Below are 14,414 nucleotides of genomic sequence, written 5' to 3' on the forward strand. Positions count from 1 at the left end.
AGCAGCAGCAGGGGATCCCCAGGGGGATGGCAGCTCCTATGCTTGTTTTGATGGTGGTGTGTTCAGTGTATGTGGCTACATCTCTTGGCTATTTGATGGCCCTTAAGGAAAGAGGCTCCTAGAAGAAGGAATATGTGTATGCTTCTGCTTCTGCTAAGTCGCTTCAGTCGTGTCTGACTGTGCAACACTATGGACAGCAGCCCACCAGGCTTCTCTGTCCATGGGATTCTCTAGGCAAGAATACTGGAGTAGGTTGCCATTTCCTTTTCCAGAATATGTGTGTGGTTACCATAAATAATAGCAAAACAGACAAACGTCTCCTTAACTTCAGGTAGGGTAAGAAACTCTCAAATCACATTCTGTTTGTTGATTTTGAAAATGTATGTGGATAGAAAAGGAAGGTGAAGACTTTGCTTTTGGTTGGCACCCATTTCCAGTTTTCCTGCTGGGGAGGAAAGAGCCTCTTGTTTCACACCTAAGGACACTGAAGCATAGAGATTGAGTAAGTTGCCTACCATCACACAGCTAGTAAGTGGTGGAGTGGGATCTCAAGCCAGGCAGTTTGGTTCTGGAGTCTACGTTTCTTGTGTATGTAACTGCTGTGCTTATCATGGAACTGGTTGCCTGGACTTGTGCCAGGGTTCTAGCCCAGGTTGAAACCCCTTATCAAGACGGGGGAGGTTCTTTTTCCACTCAGATTCCCACAACCAATAAGTAAACCGATGGTGAGATTGATAAAACACAAGGTTTTCTCAGTAATGAAAGAATGGAGAAGCAGTGAATGCATAATGAGGCTCTGTGTCTACTGGAGGTTAGGTCTGCCATTTGGGTCCTCCCTAGTTCTAATCAGTTCTTATTTTTCTCTTCCCTTTTATGATTAAGCTTGAAACTCAGATAAGAGCAGCTGGTTTCCATTCGAGGGAGGGGCAGGGACATAATTCTGGGGTAACAGCCTTTCCTTTTTACAGCTCCTTATTCCTGAGGGACTCTGAAAGGGTGAAGGTTGGTCTGATACCACTTCCTGCTGAGCATGGGTGTTGTCATATGTTGGGTTAGAGAAGCAGAATTGTTCCTGATTCAACCAGAACAAATCTGATTGTCACCAGGCTAGAGTCCCAGTTGCCCATATCCCAGAGTAAAGACCATCTGCAGGTTGACTGTGTTGGTTCTCCAAGAGGTAAAACTGATGAGACAATTGAGGAATCATGGACCAATGAGCAAGAGAAAGACAGCAACTGTAGGGGTTCTAATGGCCTTAGAAGCTCAGGGAAGCTGGGAATCCTTCTTTTGAAACTGTCACAAATTTGTTCAGACAGGCCATTTTGACCTGAGTATTTAGCCAAGTGGCCTGTCTATTAAAAACAAATTTTTTCTTGTTGGAGTATAGTTGGTTTACAATGTTGTGTTAGTTTTAGTGATACAGCAAAGTGAATCAATTATACATATATCCACTTTAAAAAAAAAGATTCTTTTCTTTAAGAAAGAAAAAGGTAAAGGCTATTACAGAGGATTGAGTAGAGTCCCCTCTGCTATACGGTAGGTTCTTACTACATATCTATTTTATATATGCTTCCTTGGAGACTCAGGCAGTAGAGAATCCAGCTGCAATGCAGGGACCTGGGTTAGATCCCTGGGTTGGGAAGATCCTGGAGAAGGAAATAGCAACCCACTTTGATATTCTTGCCTGGAGAATCCCATGGACAGAGGAGCTTAGCGGGTTACAGTTCATGGGGTTGCAAAGAGTTGGACATGAATATGGCAGTTTATATATGTCAATCCCAGTCTCCACTAGCATCAACTAGCTATCCTTGAATCTGATACAGTTCAGAAGATTTAAGTCCCCAGTAATACAGGAACACATCTGCAGCCATACCCACAATGGCCTTTCAGCTCTCTTCTGCATGCCTGAACCACTGTTAATTTATTTTCATTTCTAAATGTTTTATTTCCTTAATAATTAAAGTGGATGTACCATGTATGATCAGTAGGCCACAAAGAGGCTTCTTTTTTTTTTTTTTTTTTTTATTTTTTTTTTTTTTTAATTTTTATTATTATTATTATTTTTTTTTCCAGTGGGTTTTGTCATACATTGATATGAATCAGCCATGGATTTACAGAGGCTTCTTTAATTAAGTTATATCATGTATAAGCCAGCATAACTTTCCTGTACCTAGAATGCGTGTGTGTGTTTGTAAGCACATGTCTAATTTCCACCATATCTTTATATATTTAAAATGTAGACTTTTTTAAAACAACATCCATGAATGTAAGATTCCAATTAGAGATGTGTAATTTGGATACATGTCACTCTCCTTTTAATGTTTAACAGGTGGCTAAACCCCTTGTTTAAAATTGGTCACAAACGGAAATTAGAACCAGATGACATGTACTCGGTGCTTCCGGAAGATCGCTCCCAGCGCCTTGGAGAAGAGCTGCAAGGGTGAGCACAGGCAGCAGGGAGACGGGAGGGAGAGTAAGAATTTCCACGTGGGGCTAAAGGTGTGGGGGAGGGGGGTTTTGCCTTCCTCTGGGTTCTTCTGAGCCTCCTTCCCTGATACTTCATGCTCATCCACCTCAGGCTGACCCCAGGTTTAGTTCTGTTCAGTTCAGTTCAGTCACTCAGTCGTGTCCGACTCTTTGTGACCCCAATGGACTCCACCATGCCAGGCCTCCCTGTCCATCACCAACTCCCGGAGTTTACCCAAACTCATATCCATTGAATCGGTGATGCCATCCAACCATCTCATCCTCTGTCGTCCCCTTCTCCTCCCGCCTTCAATCTTTCCCAGCATCAGGGTCTTTTCAAATGAGTCAGCTCTTTGCATCAGGTGGCCAAAGTATGGAGTTTCAGTTTCGACATCAGTCCTTCCAATGAACACTCAGGACTGATCTCCTTTAGGATGGACCGGTTGGATTTCCTTGCAGTCCAAGGGACTCTCAAGCCAACACCACAGTTCAAAAGCATCCATTCTTCAGCGCTCAGCATTCTTTATAGTCCAACTCTCACATCCATACATGACTACTGGAAAAACCATAGCCTTGACTAGATGAACCTTTGTTAGTGAAGGATTATCTTTCACTCTGCTCCCCTTCCCATTTTCCCTGTGGTGGACACGCTGTTCTTCACTGTGCTCTGTTTCTCATCACAGGTACTGGGATCAGGAAGTTGAGAGAGCCCAGAAAGACGCACAGGAGGCTTCCTTAATGAAAGCAATCATAAAGTGTTACTGGAAATCTTATTTAATTTGGGGATTGTTTACATTTCTTGAGGTAAAAGAGTTTCATACTGTGCATTGCTTTTTGATGTATGTATCTGAGTTATGTGATGGACAGGACAGGTAGGGAGAGAGGCCAATAGTCTAAGGTCTGAGGATAAACCTTCTAGGAAACATGATAGCGCTCAGAGGTTGTATTTACCTCTGGAATGGACAAGGGCTGGACCTCCAGGGGTTACTATTTTTCTTTTAACTGATGAAAACAGTGTTGTGGAAGGATGACTTTGAAATAAAAGGCAGTTTATATTATGTTAGAAAGTTCCTGGTGCTCAGTATAAATGCTGACTGATCTTTGACCAAAAGAAGAGTCCAGCAGCCTCAGGCAATATGGGCCCTGTGATTTAGAGGGAGGTAATTTGGACCTGAGCCCAGAGTAATATACATTTTATGGCTCTCTTGTTATAATTTAACAAGGTAAAAATTGTTACGTTGACCAGGTCACATCTGATAAATGCTTTTCTAGGAAGATACCATCACCTCTCCTCTTCCAGCAGAACAGAACCCAGAACAGCTGCCCAGAACTCCTAAGAGCACACCTTTCCCCAGGCCGCCCCCTTCCCCGTGGGCTGGCACTGTGAGCCAAAGCCCCCGAGGGGAGGAGCTCCAGCTTCACCTTGAATTCTCTGCACCCTCCATGCTGGTTTCTGTCCTGGCTGTGGGGTTGATTTCTGGTTGAGTCTTGGTAGCTGGCATTGGCAGAGGGTGTAGGAGGGGATGTGCAGGGCAAACCAGAGACAGAAAGCCGTGAGGTCAGTGACCTCCGTGACCCTGAAGATCCTGGGCCAAGATCCCCCAGAGGACAGTCCCCATGGGGACACAGTGCCGACAGCCCCCTGTTCTGGCTGAGCCTGCTGGAGGTCTGCTGCAGACCCCCCTGGGTGGCTCGTGCTCTCCGTGGTCCCTCAGTGCTGCCTTAGGGACACGGGCGGGCTGTGAGTGTGTGAGAGCAGGAGGGATGGAAGATGCAGTTGCTGTGAAAGGGGTGTTTTAGGTGGAGAAGGTGGTGAGGTGTCATCAGTATGTTGAGAATGGGTCAGGTTGTTTACAGGTGGGTGGCGTGGCTCTTGTTTAAAGGCTGTGTTGTACTGAAGGGCACTGCAGGCAGTGAGCAGCTGGGTAGGTGAAGTTTGACCCACATAACTGGACTGACAGAGAATCTGTCAGCTCCAAGGTGATTGGATGGTTTTGGGAGATGGAGTTCTCTTTGATGATAAAAGTGGATTGGCCATTGTGCCAGAGGGTGGGACAGGCATATGGGACAGAATGCCACCTTAGAGAGGGCACTGACCACCTAGGTACCTTAGTGCCTTGTGAAGGGCAGGGGGTGGGAGAGGGAGCAGGAACCCTTCAGGCTGTCCTAGCCCTTCTTTGTCCCAGGTGTAGCTGTCCCAGTCATGGTATTTCCACATAGTCACAGTAAGTCTGTTTGAAATACACAGGTGGCAAGCCTGTGTGGCCTGTTTGTGCAGGATTTCCTGACCTCACACAGTGGAGTTCTCATGAATTCTGCTTATCAGGAAACCCTGGGGCCTCAGTGTCTGCCTGTGGCTCATCCCAGGTGCCTGGTTGGATGAGAGGTCTCTGGGTTTAATGTTGGATCATATTCTTGAGCAGGTCTTTCTCTGCTGTCTCTGGCCCTCTATTTTCTCTTTAGTACCAGATGCTAAAGAAGCTTGAAGGCAAGTGGGTCTCAAAGCAGAGCCCATGTGGCTGTGTTTGAACTGAGCTTCTGGGTTTTTTTGTTATTCTTGGTTATTGGCTCCTTGGGTGGGGTCACTAAGACTTGGATGGATCCCATCCTAATATGAGCTTTGGATCATGGCTCTGGCAGCTCATGAGAGAAGCAGACATGGACACCGAGGCTGCAGGATCTGGGGTTCTTCCTGAGAGGGATCTGCCCCACTGTGGTGCTGGGTGTGTTGATTTCAAAGTTGTCCAGCCCCTGGACTATATCCTGCTGAAAGTGAAAGTGTTAGTTGCTCAGTTGGTCTGTCTCTTTATTACCCCATGGACTGTAGCCCGCCAGGCTCCTCTGCCCGTGGAATTCTCCAGGCAAGGATACTGTAGTGGGTTGCCATTTCCTTCTCCAGGGGATCTTCCTGACCCAGGGATCAGCCCCAGATCTCCTACATTGCAGACAGATTCTTTACCATCTGAGCCACTTGAAGGGTCAAGGAAGGTCCCTGGGGACTGCACAAGGTGCAACTGGTAAAGCCCTGACCCCTCTTTTAGGAGCTTGGTTGTCGGGTGGTCATGGTGGAGAAGTGGGGAGTAGAGGACCTTGAATGTAGGGGCTCATCTGTGTAGTAGTACTGCCAGTACTAGTAGCAGTAGTAGTTAGTTAAATAATAGATTTTATGAAGCAACTTCCCATGTTGTGATTTATCTCTACTGCTTGTTGGTCTTTGTATGTTAGACAGTGGAAGATCTAAACTCAGCTCATAGTTCTCTAAAACACAATCATGTTTCCTTGGTGACCTCCAGCCCTCTTTCAATTTTTTGGCTGCACAGAACACCCCATGAATCATCCATCATCCCAGGCAGTGTGGTCTTACCACCCACAGCACCAGCAGGGCCTCCCAGGTACTCCTGGCAGCACCTTTGGGATAAAGCAGGGTGACACCAGTCCAGGGTGAGGCTTTTAGGGTTTTAGGATTTTGAGATATGAAAATGTCTGTCCTATAAGAAGTGAGGAGTATCTCTACTGCTCAGAAAAACAAGTACAAGTCTGTGGAGCCCTTGGAGGTCACCCCTATTTAGAACAGAACAACCAGAGAGTTCCCAGCACCCCTGGACCCTGTGTGTACCTCCACGGGGACCACAGGTGGGGAGGACAGGTCTCTGCCTGTCTAGTGCCCTCAGGGTAGAGAGGAGGAGCCTGAAGTCTCTGCCTGGATCAGAGACACAGAGACCACCGCCCAGGTCATCAGGGCTTCTCTCTGAGAGGTGAGGTCTCCACCTGCTTGTATGTAAGTGGGGTGACCTCAGAGAGCCAGAGTGGGTTCACCCAGTCCCTTCCCCTGAGGGGGGAGGAGTGGCCAGGAATTATGTCCTCTTCCCAGGACCCTAAGAATTTGCCTGATCCTGTCCAGTCACTTGGCCTTTGTCTGAGGCCACTTTTGCTGGTGGCCTCTGGTCCAGGTGGAGGTCGTGGGAAGCACATGTGTGTGTAAACCTTCACTCTGGAGCTCAGCTGATGGGCAGGAAGGAAACAGAATCTACTGCATCCCACAGTGGGCTCTGTGCCTCGACTCAGGGCTGGTTCCCCAGGAGCTGAGTGGGCTTTGCCTTTATTTCCCAACCCTTTCTTCCATGTGTCGCTCACTTTGCTCAACCCAGGAGACTAAGGAGTGTCTGCTGGTGGCAAAGATACTGTGGGCTGAGAGCAACCACTGAGGACCACATGGCAAGGGAGAGCAGGAGGGGGCGTTGAGCCAAGCAGACAGGGATCTGCAGAGCAGACCTGCTGTGTGTGCCCTGCTGGTTCCTGAGAGCTTAGCATTAGCCATTACTTGTTAGTAATATACACAGTGATGACTTTGAGTTATAAATGAGGGTGATGCTTTTCAATCTATTTTCTTTTCATTTTCTAAGCATATGTAAGTTTTTATTGCAAATTAAAAGAGTTTTGAAAATTGAAGTATGATTGGATTATAATGTTTTTTAGTTTCTGGTATATATCACTAGAGATTTAATATTTGATACAGTACACAGTAATTTTAGTTACCAACTGTCACCATACAAAGTTATTCCAATATTATTGAGTATATTTCCTATGTTGTATATTACAATCCTGCAATTTATTTTATTTTATTTATTTATCTTTTGCTCCCAACCCCCTTTTATTTATTTTATAATTTGGTGTTTGTACCTTTTAAGTTTCCTCACCTATTTGACTTGTTCACTTCACCCCCCTCAATCCATTTTCTTTAAGTAGTCAGGGAGGTAGGTGACTCTTTTTTAAAAGACTGCATTTATAATGGTGAAAAATTTTAGCAATCTGCTTAGAAGTGAAACTTTAATTGCAGTCTAGAAAATTTGGATTTTACACATGATTTTTCTCAAGAGTTCTTGTTCTACTATGATCACCTGTAAGCAGCAATAAGTTTTCTAAGCCTTTTGTGAAACCAGCCTCTGCCATTATGAATAAAGTCTCTGCCACTTCTGTTATTAAAAATGATGAAATTATTTCAGATCACTTTGAGATGTTGTAGCTCATTTAGTTGTTTCAGGATTCCTCTGAGGGAGGCAAGGCGGGTATTTCCATAGACAAGGACCTGGAGGTGTAGGAGGGCATAAGAGAGGCCTGGAGTCATGTGACTTTCAGGCAGCCACCTGGTTTCTGAAGCACAGAGTGTTCTGATTCCTAGACCAGTGTTCTCTGCATCATGTCCTGAGGCTTCCTCTCCTCCCACAGCCTCCACTGAGGCTCAGAGTCAAGAGGTGTTTTCCTAACAGCAGCTCTCAGCTCCTCTGTCAACTGCTTCCTATAGAGTTTTGTTTTGTTTTTGTTTCCTGTAGATTTTTAAGAACATTTAAAAAATATAAAAGTAGAAATTGAAGGGTAACACAATGTGTCACAGCAGAATAGGGCTCTCTGGCAGAAAGATTGTTGTGAGTTGATTCTTTTTTTGAGAAATAGACACAGGAGAAACTCTGAAGACAGAGTAGAAGTTACTCTTCTGTGAGGGACATTTACATTGATAAAGAAAATCTCCATTTGTAAGGGTGTCTTCCTCTCTATTGGGTAGATCACCTGGAGAAGGGAAAGGCTACCCACTCCAGTATTCTCTCCTGGAGAATTCCATGGACTGTATAGTCTATGGGATTGCAAAGAATCAGACATGACTGAGCGACTTTCACTTCACTTTTCACTCTCTCTCTGTACCAGAAAGAGAAGGATGGGTCTAAATCACAGCAGAATCCTGTTGAAGGACAGTCTTCAAGAAGAATGAAATCTGCATAACAAACCCAACCCTACCCTAGTTTAAGCTGCTTTTCCTGTTATACTCTCATAGGTGCTTCCTCACCTTTTCTTTTGTCTTTAGCTAGAGATGGCATTTAAGGTGGTGGCTTGGGCCATCTCAGGGAGTTACTTAGTTCATCTTAATATTTCCCATGTATACAGAAATATACATGTTAATGAACTTCTGTTTTATTTTCTCTTGTTATTTTGTCATTTATCTGGACTTCCCTCGTGGTTCAGTGGTAAAGAACTCATCTACCAATGCTGGAGACGAGAGTTCAATCCCTGAGTTGGGAAGATCCCCTGGAGGAGGAAGTGACAACCCACTTCAGTATTCTTGCCTGGGAAATCCCATGGACAGAGGAGCCTGGCGGGCTACAGACCATGGGATTGCAGAGAGTCAGACACAACTTAGTGACTAAACAATAATAATCAGTTAAGAACTCAGAAGGGTACAGGGAAATGTAATCTTAAGTCAGCTTCAATAATTGCCATAATGAGTAGTCTTGATTCATCTGAACCCCTACTTGCTATCCATGTCCAAGATTATTTTAAAGCAATTCCAAAACATCGTACCATTTTTATCCATAAATATTTTGGTATGTATCTTTAAAAGATGCAAAATCTCCCTCCCCACTAAACATATTAACATAAACATTATTATTATTATACATAAATACTAACTTTAATATCATCAATATCTAGCCAGGACTAATAGTTGTCTTCCCCCCCGCCCCTTGCTGTTGGAAGCAGTATTAAATAAGGTACATTGGGCTGACATAGGTTATACAGATTGCTTTTCTGTTCCCCTCCACCCTGTGCCTCTAGGTTGTTTGTCCTGTAGAGATTCCCACAGCCTGGATTTGACTGATTGCTTCTCCCCCTGTGTCAATTAACATGTTCCTCTGGCACCTTAGGTTGGTGTTTAGGTCTAGAACTTTGAGGTAACTCATTTGGATTTCTTCCACCCCTTTCATCTGTGTAGGAGGTAGAGTTGTATACCTTCCTTATGAGATACATAACATTGTTTTTGTGTGTGTGTGATATTAGGAGCTATTCATGATCCTTGCTCAAGGTCTATTAATTCATTAAGCGTTGCAAAATGAGGATGTTCTAAGCTCTTTGGTTAACCCTGAGCTATATATACTATTTATAGGAAGAGTAGGGGAAATTAATTTTTTCACTTTTAAAACCTATTTTCAAAATGATGCGTTGGTTCTCCTCTGGGGCTAGTGAATTTTTATTGTTGTTTGGTTTGGTTTTGTGAATGTCAGTTTGAGCTCATGGATTTAAGTGTTTCTGATCTGCTTCAGTCCATTTCATTTGTTATGCTTGTGCCAACCTTGGCCATCTTTGGGCAGTGGGAGTCTATTCAGGTTGGGTCCTAAGTCTTTTGCACATACTCTAGAAGTCTTTGCTAATTTTTTTGTTTTGTTTTCTTTTTGGTTTCTGGTGTGACAAGATGTTTCTAGCTCCTTTTGTATAGCATTTGCTCCAGCCCTGGAATCATCCATTTCTCCAAGCAGCCGTTTTCTTTTAGTGTGAAATGGTATTTAAATACTATAGTCTAGGTACTAGACGTGCTTATTATGCTTGGTTATTGTTTCTTGGCTTTTTCATTAGACAAAGTTAAGAATACATTTTTTTAAGGTAAATAAATATGTTTACATGGGTATTTCCAATCCAAGTCAGATGCAGGTCACTAGCGTTTTTACTTTATCTTATTGTTCTTACATCTGTATCTCTTTTCTCCCATCATGTATTCTTTGTCCCATGTCTAAGCCAAATTCTCAATGATATCAACATAATTATTCATTTGTTTTACCTATAATGTGACTTCTGAAAACAATTAAAAAAAATTTTTTTGTAGTTCATACTGTCTTTAGGTGGGTGTATCACACAGAGGATGTGTTTTCACATAATTTTGTTTAAAACCACTTTTGATAGTTCTTTTTTGTATGGCTCTGTCAACCAAAAGGAAGGGTACATATTTAGGTACTTTTGCTTAATTTTACTTTGAAATTTTAGAATTGCTTTTTAAAAAATTGCTTTATAATTATAATTCTGTATAGTATTTTCATGATTCCAAGATCTAGAAAAGGCTATTTTCAAACAAGGTTAGCTCAATTTTAACTCTCCTTCTCCTTTTAGAGGTAACTTTCATTCTTCTTTTAGAGGTAGCTTCTTCTTTTAGAGGTAACTTTCCAGGCTAACTTTGATTAATCTTTTTATTAATATTTTTAAAATATAGTCTTTTCTGAACATTTTATTTTTCCTACTGTGCAAAATGAAAATTTCTTATTTTGTCACTGTAATCTCTGGATTTGGATTTATAAGGATTTTTCTAGAAGCATGTAATGTGTCATGCAACTCTGGTTACAACTTTGTGATCCTTGTAACTCCTTCAGAGCAGGTCTGTAGCCATTCCAGGCTCAGATGCCAAGACAGTGCAAGAGTTGAGGTTAGCAGATGCTTATATGGGGCTAGTTTCTGCATCCAGAATCTACAGGGGGAGGAAACTTCTACATCCTAAACAGTTGAACCTAACCAGTTTCTGGAGGCTGGGCCTCAAGGTGTCCAGTCAAGTTCAGTTGTTCAGTTGTGTCTGACTCTTTGCAACCCCATAGACTGCAGGATGCCAGGCTTCCCTGTCCATCACCAACTCAGAGAGCTTGCTCAAACTCATGTCCAGTGAGTTGGAGATGCCATCCAACAATCTTATCCACTGTCACCCTCTTCTCCTACTGCCTTCAATATTTCCCAGCATCAGAGTCTTTTCCAATGAGTCAGTTCTTTGCATCAGGTAACCAAAGTATTGGGGTTTCAGCTTCAGCATCAGTCTTTCCAATGAATATTCAGGACTGATTTCCTTTAGGATTGACTGGTTGGATCTCCTTGCAGTCCAAGGGACTCTCAAGAGTCCTCTCCAATACCACAGTTCAAAAGCATCAATTCTTTGATGCTCAGCTTTCTTTATCGTCCAGCTGTCACATCCATACATGACTACTGGAAAAATCATAGCTCTGACTAGATGGACCTTTGTTGGCAAAGTAACATCTCTGCTTTTTAATATGCTGTCAAGGTTGGTCATACCTTTTCTTCCAAGGAGCAAGCGTCTTTTAATTTCATGACTGCAGTCACCATCTGTTGTGATTTTTGGAGCCCAAAATCACTGCAGTTGGAACTCCAGTCACATCTGCAGTGACAGTGGGCCTCGGGTGTCATAGTACATTTATCCCCTTCCAGGTGATGCTAAGGAGCAGTCAGGATGAAGACCACTGTGTAAAAGATGAGTGAAGGCTAGAATATCTCAAATCTTGATGGTTATGATTTCCCCAGATTAACTGCTTTCCTCCTTATCTCTGGATTTTTCTCAACTCTACATTTTGTCACCTTTTCCCCAGTTCTAAAGAATAACTGCCTATTCATTTTTTTCCTGCAAGCTCACACTTTTCTGCTTATATGTTTCACTCAAGCATTTTTCTTTGATAGCCTTTTTTGTGGGGAAGTTGGGTAAGAAATATTTTCTGTACATTAATGTGAAGATGAAATTCTACCTATTGTGGAAGTTCTAGCATCTAACCTAGCCATGTAAGAGGTTACCCTAAGAAGAAAGAGGTGGAACCCAATCCCAGGTGCTTTCAGGAGGCTAAATGCCAAGGACTCTATTAAGAAATGTCTACCTCGAGCTTCTCTGGTAGTCCAGTGGTTAAGACTCCCAGCCCCCAATGCATATGCCAAGGTTTTTGACCCCTGGTCAGGAAACTAAAATTTTGCATGCCACATTGTATGGCCAAAATAAAAAAAATTCTGCCTCAGAGACTCAGACTCTCAGAGAATCCTGAATAACAGATGCTAAAATAGGCTCTTTTAAAGGTCATTTATAATTTGAATTGTGAAGAATTCTTGTCAAAGGATAAGAACTATGTTCTCTATTGGTTTGTGTAAAGAATATACATGTGGTCATAGATTGATATCAAAGAGGAAGGGTTTAAGGGGACAATGTTTGACCTTGTTCCTGCTTATCCAAAAAGTTTTATATGGGTAATTTCATGGTTGATAATGAACATTTTCTCAGTTGTTTTATTTCTTATTAGTTGATGGTGAGAATTGGGAATGTACAGATGAGAGAATTCCTTGGTGGTGTCTGCCCGCACCAGTGTACACGTGTAGGGGCAGCTCCCGGGAATGGCTGCCACCAGTGTCTGTGTCCCCAGGGTGAGCCACAGCCACTCCTTGCCTCTCTGAGAGACTCTCCAAGACAAGCAGAGTCTTTTGAAATTGGACTTTTCCTTGGGATTCATACCAGTGTTTCATTTGGAGTTAATACTCGGAACAGAGCATCAAGCATATGCAGGAGTTAATCTTCTGGCAGCTGGAAAATCTTTTGCCTGGTTTGCCTCAGCCATTTTTACCAAACATCAGAAATGGAAACACTCATAGATTACAAATGCTGCTGCCAGCTGTCCTGTTAAATGACTCTTCATCTCTAACCTTTCCTTGTGTGTGGAGATGATGGATTTACTCAGTCTACCTTTGATGGCCTCAGTCACTTCTGCCCTATGTGTTCTGGAAGCTTTGAAGAATCATATTTAATATGTGTATTCTTATTCTCTGTATGTACTTTGGGGTAGGTTTTGTTTTCACAATTTTGTGCTATTCACTATTTTGCTTTCTAGTTTTTTGAGAGAATTAACTAGAAAATGGTTTTTTACTTGCTGTTATTTTTCAGTCATTTCCATTAAGTCACTGAGTCATGTCCAACTCTTTGCAACCCCATGGACTGCAGCACGCCAGGCCTCCCTGTTCATCACCAACCCCTGGACAACTCAAACTCATGTCCATTGAGTCAGTGATGCCATCCAACCATCTCACCCTCTGTCGTCCCCTTCTCCTCCTGCCTTCAATCTTTCCCAGCAGCAGGTTCTTTTCCAGTGAGTCAATTCTTTGCATCAGGTAGCCAAAGTATTGGAGTTTCAGCTTCAGCATCAGTCCTTCCAGTGAATGTTCAGGACTGATTTCCTTTAGGATCACTTGGTTGCATCTATTTGCATTCCAAGGGAATCTCAAGAGTCTTCTCCAACACCACAGTTCAAAAGCATCAAATCTTCAGCGTTCAGCTTTCTTTATAGTCCAACTCTCACATCCATAAATGACTACTAGAAAAACCATAGCTCACACCTTTGTTGGCAAAGTAATATCTCTGCTTTTAGTATGCTGTCTAGGTTGGTCATAGCTTTTCTTCCAAGGAGCAAGCATCTTTTAATTTCATGACTGCAGTCACCATCTGCAGTGACTTTGGAGCCCGAGAAAATAAAGTCTCTCACTATTTCCACTTTTCCCCATCTATTTGCCATGAAGTGATAGGACCAGATGCCATGATCTTGGTTTTCTGAATGTTGAGCTTTAAGCCAACTTTTTTACTCTCCTCTTTCACTTTCATCAAGAGGCTTTTTAGTTATTCGCTTTCTGCCATAAGGGTGGTGTCATCTGCATATCTGAGGTTATTGATATTTCTCCTGGCGATCTTGATTCTAGTTTGCGCTTCATTCAGCCCAGCATTTCTCATGATGTACTCTGCGTATAAGTTAAATAAGCAGGGTGACAATATACAGTCTTGACATACTCCTTTCCCTATTTGGAACCAGTCTGTTGTTCCATGTCCAGTTCTAACTGTTGCTTCCTGATCTGCGTACAGATTTCTCAAGAGGCAGGTCAGGTGGTCTGATATTCCCATCTTTTGAAGAATTTTCCAGATTTTGTTGTGGTCCACACAGTCAAAGGCTTTGGCACAGTTGATAAAGCAGAAGTAGATGTTTTTCTGGAACTCTCTTGTTTTTTTGATGATCCAATGGGTGTTGCAATTTGATCTCTGGTTCCTTTACCTTTTCTAAATCTAGCTTGGACATCTAGAAGTTCATGGTTCATGTGCTGTTGATACCTGGCTTGGAGAATTTTGAGCATTACTTTACTAGCGTGTGAGATGAGTGCAATTGTGTGGTAGTTTGAGCATTCTTTGACATCGCCTTTCTTTGGGATTGGAATGAAAACTGATCTTTTCCAGTCCTGTGGCCACTGTTGAGTTTTCCAAATTTGCTGGCATGTTGAGTGCAGCACTTTCACAGCATCAACTTTTAGGATTTGAAATAGCTCAACTGGAATTCCATCACCTC

At 42.8% G+C, this 14,414-nt stretch overlaps 1 protein-coding gene across 15 annotated transcripts in view; it reads left to right on the forward strand.

The window, feature by feature from the left end:
• Positions 1-14,414, forward strand: part of LOC133049209 (ATP-binding cassette sub-family C member 4-like) — a 152,604-nt gene that overhangs the window by 1,701 nt on the left and 136,489 nt on the right. For all 15 annotated transcript variants that reach the window (XR_009691243.1, XR_009691244.1, XM_061133162.1 and 12 more), the window contains exons 2-3: positions 2,330-2,440; positions 3,150-3,270. Coding sequence is in view for 13 of the 15 variants with exons in the window: in XM_061133162.1 (XP_060989145.1) it covers positions 2,330-2,440; positions 3,150-3,270 (232 nt within the window). In the remaining 2 variants the exon portion in view is untranslated. The remainder of the gene's footprint in view (positions 1-2,329; positions 2,441-3,149; positions 3,271-14,414) is intronic.

The sequence above is a fragment of the Dama dama genome, chromosome 30 (genome assembly GCF_033118175.1).
Source record: "Dama dama isolate Ldn47 chromosome 30, ASM3311817v1, whole genome shotgun sequence".
Taxonomy (NCBI): Eukaryota; Metazoa; Chordata; class Mammalia; order Artiodactyla; family Cervidae; genus Dama; species Dama dama.